General features: G+C 40.4%; 1 protein-coding gene across 3 annotated transcripts in view; it reads right to left on the bottom strand.

The window, feature by feature from the left end:
- Nucleotides 1-55: 55 nt before the first annotated feature.
- Nucleotides 56-14,104, bottom strand: part of SUCO (SUN domain containing ossification factor) — a 41,075-nt gene continuing 27,026 nt past the window's right edge. For 2 of the 3 annotated variants that reach the window (XM_031595707.2, XM_031595708.2), the window contains 9 exons: nucleotides 11,450-11,524; nucleotides 10,773-10,869; nucleotides 8,691-9,854; nucleotides 7,663-7,750; nucleotides 5,676-5,780; nucleotides 3,771-3,925; nucleotides 3,348-3,439; nucleotides 2,186-2,241; nucleotides 56-2,027 (listed from right to left, as the gene is read on the bottom strand). In XM_031595707.2, the coding sequence (XP_031451567.2) occupies nucleotides 1,581-2,027; nucleotides 2,186-2,241; nucleotides 3,348-3,439; nucleotides 3,771-3,925; nucleotides 5,676-5,780; nucleotides 7,663-7,750; nucleotides 8,691-9,854; nucleotides 10,773-10,869; nucleotides 11,450-11,524 (2,279 nt within the window). In that variant the 3' untranslated portion in view covers nucleotides 56-1,580. Of the gene's footprint in view, nucleotides 2,028-2,133; nucleotides 2,242-3,347; nucleotides 3,440-3,770; nucleotides 3,926-5,675; nucleotides 5,781-7,662; nucleotides 7,751-8,690; nucleotides 9,855-10,772; nucleotides 10,870-11,449; nucleotides 11,525-14,104 lie in introns of all 3 variants that reach the window. The other variant, XM_031595709.2, reaches the window with a different exon arrangement.

The following is a 14,104-nucleotide window of genomic DNA, read 5'->3' as shown; positions in this document are numbered from 1 at the left end:
CTTGGAGATGCGTTTACACAGTAAGATAGATTTTCAAAGGAAAAGTGCCACTAAATTAAAGACAAAGTGTTCAGATTTATTTGGAAATTCACAGTTTCTAATCGCACTACAGCTCTGTAGTTACAAACTCTTGTTCCACAACAACATATGCTGCACTCAGGTATGCATTTTCTTCATCCAGGTTTAAAACCCTTAAATCCAGGTTCAACAAATCTGGTTCATGTGCTCTGACTGGCTAATTGTGCAGATCAAATCCAAAAGTACATCACCTTAAAGTATTCATAAACTAACAAGAAAGCAGCAAAACAAAACACCAAAAACAAAGGCTTTAAATAAGTCACATACAATACCAAGGAAAGGCATTAGATCTGTTAAAAAGGGTACCACTAAAAGTGCTCAATAAGTTAACTTTTTTTTTTTTTTTTTTTTTTTACAATGTGAACCTGTAACATTTGTCAAAAGGAATAACCTTTTGTTCCACTCACTCAGATCACACATTTTCCCAATCACACATCCTATAGTATCCAAATATACAGTCACAGTCAAAAATAAAAAAAACTCTTGTACGAAAATATCAACCATACAAACACTGCACATTTGTTAGCCAATACAAAAGCAAATGCTACGGAAATACCCACTTTGAACCAACCCGACTGGTCAGACTTCAAGGCTTTGCAAACGCAGCACACCCAGAGCTGCCTTGGAAAACTCTGCCTCGTCTGCCCCAGTGCAGCCTTGTGCTCTCCAGATGAGCTTTCTCCTCAGCTCCAGCACAGAAAGAAATGGAGCGCCCTCCATTCAGCTCTGTTGGAAAACTACAGCAGTCCATTTTGATAACAAAGGCATTCATCATCACAAGATGCCATTGTTCACAAGAAACACTAAAGAGCAACTGTCATTTGTTCAGCACATCAGGCCGCAGCTGATTTGTACCTGTAGGTGAAAATAAACGTAACCTCCATTCCCAGTGAGACATTTTTCTCAATGGAGTTTGCAAAACCAGAATCCAGTCAGGCAAGTCCATCTATTAGTATTTTTACAGTATCCAGTCCACATTACTGAGTCCAGCTGAAAGCCAACACGTCCCCTTTACAGCACTGTAGTGTTGCATCTTCAAAAAAAAAAAAAAGCTAGAGAAATTACAAAATAAATCAAATGACAAACAATTGTATCTCCCCTCTTCCAGTGGCATTATAAATAGACAAAAGGCACATAAATATGGGAAGGTGCAAGAAATAGTTACAAAGCTGAAGGAAGAGGATTAGGCTTTTATCCCTATTCCACCCAACAAACTGGGTTTCAAAAAATTTCTGCCCCAGGAACTGTGAAAAAAAACCTTTAAAAAATGAACCCCTGCCCTCCCTCCCCCCATGCTGTTCTCATAGGAAATTTTCAGCCTCGTAAAGCTGCAGCTTATAGCCAAGATTGACACAATCCCATCTATTTAAAAAAGGCAGAAACCAAATTTCTGAATACTTTCCAATTAGTCGAGCTCTTCGTCTCCCACCATCCTCCCACAGAATACCACAGACTGTTCTCAAATGAACAAACACTCTCCTGTTTGAGAAGTTCAGCTAGTTTTAGATGTGTCCAGAAACTGCCGTGACACCAAGTGTTCCCACTGTTATATCTTTGTTTCCTTTGATTATGTCATGCAGGCTTGGCATTGACCCTGACTTAGTCTGTATTAGAGTTTTTATGAGCTTCCCTTGGTCTGAAACTTTAGACCGTCTTCGTTTTATGGCCCTCTTCTCAGGTTTTGTCTTTTGGGTTTGTCCATTGCACAGACTTGTACAAGCTGAAATGCCACAGAAATAGGACTCCTCAGATTGCGATGACGTTTCTGAGCTTCCTTCAGATGGAGGACCTTTATACGAAGAGTGATAAACTTCCCCAATGTTAGAGAAGTCCCTCTGGTTTGTAAACGGCTTCCTTCCTTTTATTTCCCCATTGGCTATGGGATGGGGAGGTTCTGCCGTTGGCTTGATAGTCTCTATCTTTTCACTTTTGTATTTGCAACGCTTTTTCTGAAACCACAAGTGAAAAAGAGAAACAGTCAGCTTCTGAAAGGGAAGCAGGGCTAAGACCCAACCCTGGGGAGCAGGGCAGCAGAGAGCAGCTGAGATGCACCACCTGCAGGCAGAACGGTGCTCGCACTCAGCCTGCATCCCTGCACCTACTGTACCTTCTTCTCTGGGGAGAACTTCAGGGGTTCTACAATGTACAGGTCCTCAGGATCCACTGTAAGAAAGGGCACACACATTCAGCACTTCTAACTGACAATGCCAGCTCCAGAACAACACTGTTCTAACTGAACAGGATAAAATATTCCATTTATCACATATTTTTGCAGCCATTATAAAATTATGGACAACACAACGCAAGTATACAGAAGTGAAGACAACACTGAGGAAGTCCCCCTCATTGAGACGGCAGCTGTCAGTGACAGACATCTGAAAACATCTCATGTTCTGACAGACGAGGCCATAAGAGCAGAGCACAGAACACCCTTTGGGATAAGGAACAGAAATGAGCTAACGTACAAACTGCTAACAGCATAGCAGTGCTTAACATGCACCTAGGAGCAAAAGCACCTATCAACAGGACAGATATTCAGACTCATGTGACATGAGCATTCCTCCATCAGTGTTTTGAACATTTTTCTTCTGAGCCTAACACATTTCCAATTCAAGTAATGGATTTCCATGCAGTTTTATTCACTGTACAAGAATGGTGAAGCTGGTTTGCTGCACCTAGAAGCACTGCATCAGTGGCATACCCAGTAGTTAATGTCATTATAATGCTGCACCACTTTTGTTTTTGCATGACAATGAAGACCTAAGAAAGCAGAATTCACTTGTTCTGAATCTAAGACAAATACTGAAGTGATGAGATCGTTCCTCTTAGTTAAACCAGGACAAGCGAGCTAAATTTTCTTAATACAAATGATAAATTTGGATCCATAAATACCTGCTAAGTTTCAAGATTGACTACTTAGGACTACCAAGAGGTAGGGCATTCAGACTTGGTTTCTGGCATTAAAAAATACCACTTCCTACAAGCTTCATAGCTTTGTAGGCCTGCATCAATTGTTACTAATCTCAGGGAGGCTATCATTTACACTCTACAAAATGCTAGTAATGTACTTAGTGTTTTAGCCTAATTTAGCACAGTTCTGGGAGTGGTAACATTAATGAACCACCCTGTTGTACAGAACGTATTCGTGAACTACTACAGTTCAGCATACTTTGACATGAACCCATGATGCCATTTCCATATACACACTTGCAATAAAACACAGAGCATACAGTGCCCAGAGTAATACTAGTGTTATAGGTACATCATACCTTCTTTACCAGATAGCTGGAAAGACTGTGATCTGACCAGTGGGAGAGAAGTTCTTCTTTTCAAATTCATATCATCATAAGAGGAAAAGCATCTAAAGCAACGCAAAACACAAAGCTTTTTTTAAAACGTGTCTTTCTCAGGACTACGCATTTTTCCATTAAGAAGCATTTTTGGCAGAATAGTATCAGTCATTCACCCAGGTGCCTGAGAAGGCCAGGTAAAGAGGCACAGCACTGCCTTTAAGGCATGCTACCAAGGCACCTTAAGTTCACTGGCTCCACAATTGCTACAGAGCAGTAACCATGCTTTACAATCAATTCTGAGCACGCAGAAAGTAAACTTAGAGCAGATTTTGCCAGTCCCAGCAGATTCAGGAAACATCAATAAAAGCTGCAAGAACAATGAAGTTTCAAATACATTACCTTTTGGGGCTAGGGTAGTGATTACTTTTAGGAATTTTTGAGAAGTAACCTTCACAGAACTGAGATGTGCTTCTGCACCGCTGCACACAAAGCACCAAGCCCAGAATGACACAGAGAACCAGAGAAATCACAAGGTAGGTTTGTCGATCAGAAACCTGGAAGAATTTGATATACCTGTTAAAGACTAACCAGCAATGCAATGGCTCTATTATCTTGCTTTCAACACGAGAACTTCAAAAGAACACAACTGATATGTTTTCAAGTCACCTTGACTGCTTTTCTACTTCACGCCAACATCCAAGTTGGAGTAGTTTTTGCAGAGGTTTGATTTAGTGCAATGCTACGTGCCATTTGAGGACTAAAGGCTGACAACCACCATCTGATAATGTGGGACAAGATTCCACTGACTACGGCACCACTGCTGCTTAAAGAATATACATAATGAATAAGAAGTCTGTTTGAAAGTGATATACTTCCCACAACCTGGTGTGGACACGTAACTTCTGATTTATTTTTGATACGTAATATCTCAATATTATGCTTTTCATCAGTTGTCACTATAATACTGAATGAATCCTACTATGTTCACTTGATTCAATGGGTTATATTTTCCAGACTATTCAATTTCACATCCTAGCAGGATCTTGCCAGTATGTTCATTTCTGAGCACTCACAGACAAAGTTTAGAAGAGTTACACAGAAGCTGAAATTCAGCAATATTCTGCAAATTACGTTTCAAAATAAATAGCAGTGTCCTATACCAATCTATCTCAAATGCATTAAGGGATGAGAAGACAAAGACTTCAGAAAAGACCAGGAACACTACTTTCCATCTAGTAATGATGAAATGTCTCAGACAAATTGACTCAGGTGACTAGAGTTCAGGGAAAGTACGTATTCAAATCCCAGGATACTTGTCTGTCATACCCTGATGATCACCAGGTGAGATCCTATTTAAAAGCACAGCACTCATTAACGGGTGGTTAGCCAACTAGGCGTCAATGAGGGTGTCACTAAGTGCTAGAAAACAGCTCAGGACACCGTTTGGCAACATGCACAAAAAGAGTCATACTTAAAATATGATCTGAAATCTCAGGCTGAAGAATGTAAGCATTTGAAAGAACATGTTCCTAATATTGGTGCCAAGATTCCCCTCATCTACACACCTCACCATAGCCGGAGAGGGAAGGAGAAGGGTGTTTTGGACATGCTAGTCTGCCACTTGGGGGGGGTGGGGGGGGAGCACAATGCTCTGCACACTCATCTGTTATTACAGTCCAGATCCAGCAGCGCTCAGACCCACTCTCATACTAGATCTCCTACTGCGAGGCTGTTAATATTCAAGTGTCAATATAAGTGCTGGAAATGTGAAGTACTTCCATTTTACTGAGAAGCTGAGAAACAGATAAAGCCATGCAACACAACTTGTTATGCAACACGTTAGATGCCAGGGAAGTTCTTGAAGAATAGAATGCATCATTCCCCCACCCCCATGATGTTTCAAACATCGTGTATAACAACAAATCCTACTGCTGCTACCGTGAACTCAGAGCTTAGCCTTCTAATTTCACTGAGTCATTTTACAGGACTGTATCAACTGTAATGCACTACAGGAAGGCTGAGGTATTCAGTTATTCCAAGCAAGTTCTTTCTTTTACCACAAGCTGTGATCACAATTTCAGGACTAGCAGGGCTGTAGTAAGAACTATTACCAATTTTGCTGTGCACAAGACAGCTCAAAATACTCAGCCCTTCTCCTCCTCCCTTGGCGAGTTGCCGAAGCAGGTTGGAAGCAACAACTGAAAAACTTTGCTTAAAGAATCCAGGCCCCTCCAAACTGAGATATGTTTATGCATCCATTTCCTTGGCTCGAGATCTTGCACCATACTGCTAATTTATAATTACCTCACGTTTTAATTCCGCCACGGTTGTTGACAGATTGGAAACTAGCTGCGTCATGTTGGTGAGCTGTGCTTGTAACAGCTGGATTGCTTCTGTTTGCCGCTGATCCTGTATTGAGGAGAGTCATGCCCATGCTATTTAGTTGTCAGGGTTCCACTATCCCGTACTCTTGCACAACATTAGCATTCTATCTGACAGAGCCAGGCATGGTGTAGCCATGTGATCCTTTTAGCACGTTTCCAACAAAACTTTCACTTAACGTTTGAAACTGTTTATGTAACGTTAATCATAGAAAGACTTCAGAACATCAACATTTTTACACAACAAACGATGTTTTGTAACATTATGCCTAGTGTTTTTCATTACAGTGATTACTACTACCTTTATCAAAGGCAGAATAAGTAGTTAGCTCTGTGCAATGACTATCAGGAAGCCGAGTACCATCATGTTCCAAAACATGTGCAGATCACCAGACAAAGCTGAAGTCTAAAGGCTGAAGCACTGCTTCTGCTCTGTGATCAAGTGGCTAGCCACTAGCAACAGGAGCCCAAGCCAGTCAGGAATAAGCTCTTTGAAGATATCCTCTCCTGCCACCCTTACAAGATTCTTCATCTTATTAGAAAGTAGGAAAGCTGAGCAGAGCATCAAGGATGTTAACCAAGAAGAGAGCTCTCAGACTGACCAGCATTTGATAATATTCAAAACAAGCTAAAAAGAACATGCATATCAACTCAGGAAAGTTGCAATTTTCTTGGCTTTTGATAGAGAAGCACACTACAAGCCCTGCACAGCACTCCAGAGACTTTCAGAGAGTTTCTGATTAAACTTGCTGTGACGTGCACAAGTGCTTTTGTGATTATTTAGCACACAGTTAATGCTGCAATTGAAAGCTTACAAAAGCTAGGATAGCAGTGCAGGAAAACAGGAAAAAAAAAACCCTCTACTGCAGCTTCCACATCCTTTAATCATACTTAACATAATGAACTAAAACTTCTGCTACATGCACCACCCTTTCAATTGCAAATCTGGCTTAAATCATTATTGGACCTCTCTTCCCTTTCTAGAGGTTAGGTCTCTTCAGCAACATCAGGGTAGTCATCTATCTGTGCTTAAATACCAGAGCTGCAAAAAGAAAGCAAACTTAAATATATGGTTTGACTGCAAGAAACAGGAGTCAGAAGTGACATGGATAACTCACTGATAAATACATTTAAAGACTGTCAGCCACTAATAGCTGACAACTGATTTTTTTCACTGTCTTAGTCTCTGCTGGGACAGAAATGTTTTCTTTTGTGTCTGGTGTGATGCTAGGTTTTGGTTCTAGGAGAATAACAATGTAGATAATACACCAGTGTTTATAGTTGTAGCTATGCTGTACAGAGCCAAGGCCATTCTCAGCTCAGGGCCCAAGCAGCTGGGAAGGAACAGAATTAGAACAGCTGACTTAAGCTGGCCAAAGGGATATTCCATACCACATGATATTGTGCAGAAGCAGTTTTGAAGGGGGTGGGAGTTTTCTCTCCCTCACTGCTTAGAGGCTAGCTTGGCATCAGCTGGGGGGTGCTGAGCAATCGCTTGTGCATTATGTACGTGTGGTTATGAGTATTATCCTTTCCCCTTTATTTTAGTAAATAGTTTCATCTCAACCCATGCATTCTACCTTGGTGTTTTTTTCTCCCTCCAATTCTCCCTCCCACCCCACTGGGAGGCAGGGGAGTGAGCAAATGACTGCATGGTGCTGAGCACCTGCTGAGTTAAACCACATTTCCCCAAATATAAACATTGGGAAACAAACTGGATACAACTTAATTACAAAAAGAAACTGTGAGCATGTCTGCAAAATGCTATTAAGAGGAAGAATTTGGGAAATGTAGAATGGACTTGCTTTATAAGGCAGATATGTAGCTAAGAAAAATCTTCAGTAATACCTTCTTGTAACATTCTCAGAAGCAGCATTTCCTAACTAGGAAATTACTTCAACAAATCATACCTGCTCTTCTGCTATTCTTGAGGTGTTCTGAAGTTTTATTATTGTTTTATTGAAAGCCTTCTGCATTTCTTCCATTTGCTTTCGGTACCTAAAAAAAAAGTGCAAAGACTTGACGTTAGTTCATACAACCCCTCAGCATTAGGCTTGTCTTCAAAAAGTGCTACTATGCAAGGAGAAACTGTTTTCATCCAAAGCAGCTTATTTAAAATTCAAGTGGTACTCCTTTTCCAGTTTCAGACAATACAGTGACACGTCTACCTACTTTGTGTGATTTTATTTGAAGCTTAAAGTCAAATATAGTTTCACCTTAATAGCTGAGTGCTCATTTACTGGCACTACGGAGAATTTTCTGCCAAGCACTGACTGCCAAGAGAGACAACAGCATGGTAAACATAGCAGAGCCTTTCCCTGGAACCAGCTCTTAAACAGGTACATTTCCTGCTTATCCTACAGCTAAGTCACATCATAGATAAACCACCAGTATGTATACATCCCCCACAGAAAGTTCTGGGTTCCTTCCCCATGCTCCCTTCTTCAGCAGGAGTTATTACAGATAACACAGTAGTTTAAGAGGAAGCAAGCAACTGAATAATTCAGTAAAAGGCACTGTAGGTCTGTGTTACTGAACAGTAGTAAGCAGCAGGAGTGCGTGCCCTTTTGTAGAAGGAATTATGGAGAAGATTAGTACTTGAAGATGGCAACACTTCATCCTTTAAAAATAAAAAAAACAAAAAACTCCACCACCACCATCCCAACCCAACCACAACACTCAATATTCTTCAACACAAAATAAAGGTGACTGTAGCTGAAAGTACAGAAAGGGCACCCTAGCTACCCATACATGTCTAGGTCTCTGATAGCTTTTCAAGATCAGGTGAGCTAAGATCACCTCACTCTTCCATAAAGCATCCCATTGAAGTAAATTCCACATAATCCTTTGCATACAAATATAAAATAATTCCTTAGAATAGTTGTCTAGAATCACAATTACAGACTACAGACCTTTCCCCAGCCTTCTGCAGACTTACCTCTGGCTCAGTTCTTCTAAATAACGGCTGCTGAGAGACATATTTACTTCCAGGGCTTTTATGCGGTTATTAAGGCGCATGAAGACGGACTCTTTTTGATTAGATCCATGAACAAGATTTCCATTAGCATAGCCTAGATCTGTTGAATTCTGCAGCTCAGCATAGAAGTCTGTAGCTGTTCTCTGTGGACCTCCGGAGACTGGAATCGACATAAAAGCTTCCTCGGTTGCCTGATCTTCCTCTTTTGTTTCAACAGACACAGAAGACTCAACAGGAGATGAAACAGGTTTCTGCACTTCTGGAGTGCTTTCCTTTCCTTCCCCAGGATCACTGGCTAAGATGCCCACTGTATATTCAGGCTGCAGAACAGTCTCTGTAGGCTTTGAAATCATTGGAATAGCAGTAGTCTCCCTGGTGCTCATCTCCTTTACTTCAGAGATCACATTGGTTTCAGAAACTACAACAGCTTCTTCTGCAACAGAGCTCTCAGCGTTCTCTGTTGCTGCACTGATCTCAGCTGAATCCACCTGAGGAGTGATCCCTGGTGCTTCCTGGCCTGCATCTTCTTGTGAAGGCTCCAGCACCATCTCTGTTGTTGGCAAAGGTTTAACTTCTGAGGTAACTTCTAAGAGCAGAGATTGAGAGACAGTTTGAGGATGGCTTGGTTCCAGTTCAATAGTAGCTGTAGTCTCATTACTGACGATCTCATGAACAACACTGCTAAAATCAACTGCCACAGTAAAGCCAGGTACTTTGTCAGCTTTGGTGTCTAATTGCTCAGGCAGAGGTTCATCTGACACAGAGACAGACTGAGGCAGAACTACCAGTGGCAGCTGAGCATGAGCGGAGCCATTTTGCTCTTGTTTCCCTTCAGTTTTACCATGTTGCCGATGGATGGCTACTGTAATGGAACACCATTTAAACAGATATTCTGTAAAAGTAGAAATGCAACAAACTGTAGCCAAGTCATAGCAATACATGTCTGTCTCAAGTTCAAACCATGCAGATTTTTCTTCTTCCTGATCATCACTAGACAGCAAGGTTACTGTTGACTGGCTTGTATCTTCTTCATACTCTTGTACTAGCTGAACAATAGGACTTTCTTTTGTCAAATCCACATGTAATTGCTCTTTATCTATCTGTGGAATATCTGTCGTAGGAAGTCTACAAGGAGAGAGTTAAACACAAGATGTTACTTCAACAGTTTCACATGCCTGCTCTAGAAGACTGCAAAATTTATTCTCATGACCAAAAGTCAGTTTGAATGCAGTCAGAAATCATGCCATTCTTCCTCAATACATTTCAAACCTGATTTGCCACCCAACTATTTCAACCCTGGTTTCTGACACAGCAAATCTCCTCAATCAGAAAGGCCCCTCTTTCCTTACCCCCAAAGAGAGTTACCAGTTCAACTACCGCTAAGTTTTCACACAGCAAGCATTTTGCTCTTCTACTTCAACCTTCAAAAGTAAGAATCAAAACATTTCAACTAACTTTCCTCAGTCTCAGAGTACTGAGAAGCCAAATCAACTCTAAACAACTAATCAACTGAGAAAAAGCACAGATTATATAGATACCACTCCCCCTCCTCACCTAATTCCATATATTTGCATACATACTTTCATCAAGGAGAGCCTAACAACATATGGTTCCAAACCAGAACTTTTGTCAGTACAATTTGACTGAAGTTTCAGTAATACAGCTTCCATTCCTAATTAGTCTCCCTTGCAGGAGATAACCTGCAAAACCTCAAATAATATTAAGCCAGCATCCACCCCAGAATCTTTAATAGCCACAAAAGAACAGCTCCTCTTATTTCTTCCAAACGAAATAATACAAATAATTGAAAACATTACAGAAGCATTTTGATATTTAATCAAGTGCTAAAGCATATAATGAAAAGAGTGTAAGTAGTTATGAAAGCAATACATTTTTCCTGGTTAGTACTTTCCCCTGCTTCACCACTATTTCATTTTTGCTTGTTTTAGGCAGCAAGTCACATCTGAGTATTCTACTACCAAAGATTCCTGACTGGTATGGGCTAACCTGTGCTAGGAGCACAATGAAAAACACACAACTTACTCTGGTGAAGGAACAGGAGTTGGTTCAAGCAGTCTTGGTGCAGCTGTCGAACTTGCAGGAGTGGTGACAGTGACATTTTCAGATATACTTTTGTTCCCTGTTTCAGGATGGGGGAAAGAATAGGACAAAGATTCAAGAACCATGTTTGTCTTCCACATTTAGGAGTGGGGATGTGTGTTAAATGTTAACACTTCTTCAGTAACAGCTGCATGTCATTAAAGTTCCAGTTAATTGAAAGTACTAGCAAGAGTTTGTGCATAAGATGTTATGGACAGCCTTAAAATACTTCCAGAAAGAAGTTAGATTCTACAGCTAGAACTGGGTAACAGAGTAAGAAACCAGAATATGGCTGAACAAGTATCTGGTATCTTTGTTCCCTCCTCAAATTAAACTTCTGCTGTCAACAAGGTAAGTGTTCTACAATAGTGATCGCACATGCCATAAAAGTGGGTGAAGAACAGTCATTTAATTGCATATCATCCAACTCCTCATGGGAAGTTCTAGCAAGCAAACAAAATAAATCCCCAAAAGAAATCACACAATCATTTGAATTGGAAAGGGCTTTTAAAGGTCACCTTCTTTAAAGGTCCAACTCCCCCGCAATGAACAGGGACACCACCTACAGCTCAATCAGATGAGGTTTCCTAGAATCCTTTTAATATAAAAAATAAAAATACCTTCAGCTTCAGAAGTTTCTTCAGTTTTAGCTCCAAGCATGTTAGCAGCAATATTCACCATGTTGAGGATAGCATCTGAAATGGAAACCAAATGATCAATGAGGACATAATCAGAGGGCTCAGAGATCACACCACAGTGCTATCTGTTGTCACGTAACACTCACCTGAAACAAATCACAATATATTAAAATGAACAAAACAATCATTCTGCTATACTGAGTGCTCCACCATTTTTTTTTTTTTTAAGAGATTTCTGTTTAAAAGATAGAAACTTGTATTTAAAAACTGCTATCTAATCAGTAGACTGACTGGCAAAGAAATCTCTTTTTCAGTTGACTTCCAGGCAGCTAAAATAAAGTTTACATGGCAAATGGGATTCACAAACACTGAACAACAACAACAAAAAAAGAGAATCTCAATGCACAGTACCACTCTGTGTAGGTACTCAACTAGAGCTGGCTCCAGCAGCTAACCAAAGAGCTGACTATGCACACGTCAGTACACATCTCTAAACACTGCCTTACACTGTACTCTAGATGTAGCTTTCCTGTATTAGCTTTGGCAACTCCTGCTGAAAGGAAATACCTGGCCTCCTCATAAAAAACTCCCACACAGAAAGAGCTAAACCAACTACGGCAAGGCTGCATCACGCACGTAGACCTTCTAACATCGAAGGCAAGAAGTAGTGGGAAGCACTGAGTGTTCATTACCCCCACTGCAACTAGGAAACAGCAAGACAAACGGACAATTATTTAGGTAAACTGAGCATGTGAATGAGTGAGGGAGGTCCCAAGCCAGAAACTTAAAGACTTTTAATACTCGGACTGAGGAACAGGTTTGATAATTTGTTGAGACTTGACTCACTTCTTGAAGAGTTATCATATTTGCTATATGTGCAGGACAGAATTCTGCCTTTAAACACCATGTCCACAGCAGGACCAATAGAGAAGAATAAGGACTCATTAAAATTAACCTGAACTGACAGTCAAGCCTTCTGAATCCTCAAACCTACTTTCAGCTCTGACATTACTGCAACGTAACAATTCAAAGTATTTAAAGATTTTTTTAAAGTATCTAAGAAACAAAAGGATGTTCTCCCCTAAAAAGAAATCACAGAAATAAAAGGCAAAGAGGGTCTGCCCTATATAGGCATATATGATAAATATATCCAACATTTTTGGCCTTGATACTGAAAATTAAGGCAATTTCTGGGCTTATTTAGTAAATGAACAGTGCTGTAAACGTACAAAAACTGACCCCATTTTGCTCAGTCTTCCTCTACCTTCCAACATACAAACATACCATATGTTATGTGGACAAGGTCGAATTTACAGAATTTCTGTATTACAGAACTTCTGACAAAATACTTAAGACTTCACAAGCTCTTCTCAGACACTCAGTGCTGTCTTTCCCCTCAAATGGGTCAGAAACCACATTCTTGAATTATGCTATGTCTCTGAGTTTTTGTTCTTGGAACAGTGCTGGTAACCAGAGTTATAAAAACATTAAGGTGTTTTTTTTTTTTTTCTTATTACTGATGGAAAGGGAAGGAAAGAGTGGGAATTAAAGGTTGGTACAGAAGCCTTATGAGAATAGCCAGAAGAACAGTTACCCTCGCAAGCCAGACTAGCAGAAGACTAAAATATTTCTTAGTTGAAATATCTCAGAAGCTCATTATAGACACCTCCTCCTCCGTAATCCTTCTCCCTCACTGCATTTCAGTCCATATTTTAAGACAATGCAGAAGGATGTCTGTCTCGTTCATCCAAGCAATCACAAATCCCCAAAACAAACTTGGTATTCTTGAAAAAAAGGAGCATACATTCTGAAGATCAGTCTCAAAACCAAGATATACCAGCCTAATTAAGTAATCAGTGCTGCAAAACTTTAGTGCTCAGCTGTGCTGATAAAGCAGTAGTAGTGCTTGAAGAGGCACTCCAGATCTTTTCATCACAGTCTTAAGTACACTTAAAAACAAACAAACAACACAACACTACAACAGTCATTGCTTTTTTCAGACTGTGAACAAAAGATCTGGAATACAGCAGCTGTGAATAGGATATGTGACTACAACTTGAAAAACATTCTGTAATTTTTATTTCAGCCAGAGGTAGAAGATAAGTATTGTCATGGAAGGGCATCCTGCTTTCTGGCACCTGTGAGAGGAAAGCGTTCGGAAACAAACTGCCTTTTCCACTAGTGCCCCATTCAAAACTGCACCAAGCACAGCAATATTCGTAGCCATGACCTTCTTAAGCAACAATCATTCTCAGAACCAGCAGTGAAGAACTCTGCAGCTCTGATATGTTAGGGAACAAAAGAGAAGCCTGAGCCCTTAAACTTGCTGTCTTGAATCTGAACAACATTCATGTGACTGTAGATTTACACGACACCAACAAATCTTCATTAGCTGCACCAGAAGAAAGAGTGGCACAGGGTAAGAGCCCTATAGAAAAGGGTGTGCAGCACCTGATATCATCCTAAATAATTCAGGAGTCAAGAATACCATTAAAATGGAATGTTCAATGGTATTGGCCAAACAATACCCACACCTGGAGGCTTTCCAAGGGGAAAAGTGAAAAGAGACAGCCAAGACCCATTAGTTCTATCAAAAAAAAAATTACACAGCTCCCATGAAGGACACAGAAGCTACAA

The sequence above is a fragment of the Phasianus colchicus genome, chromosome 9, assembly GCF_987193195.1.
Source record: "Phasianus colchicus chromosome 9, bPhaCol1.hap1.1, whole genome shotgun sequence".
NCBI classification, from domain to species: Eukaryota; Metazoa; Chordata; class Aves; order Galliformes; family Phasianidae; genus Phasianus; species Phasianus colchicus.
The sequence above is the reverse complement of the archived record's forward strand: the minus strand, read 5'-3'. Positions and strand labels throughout refer to the sequence as shown.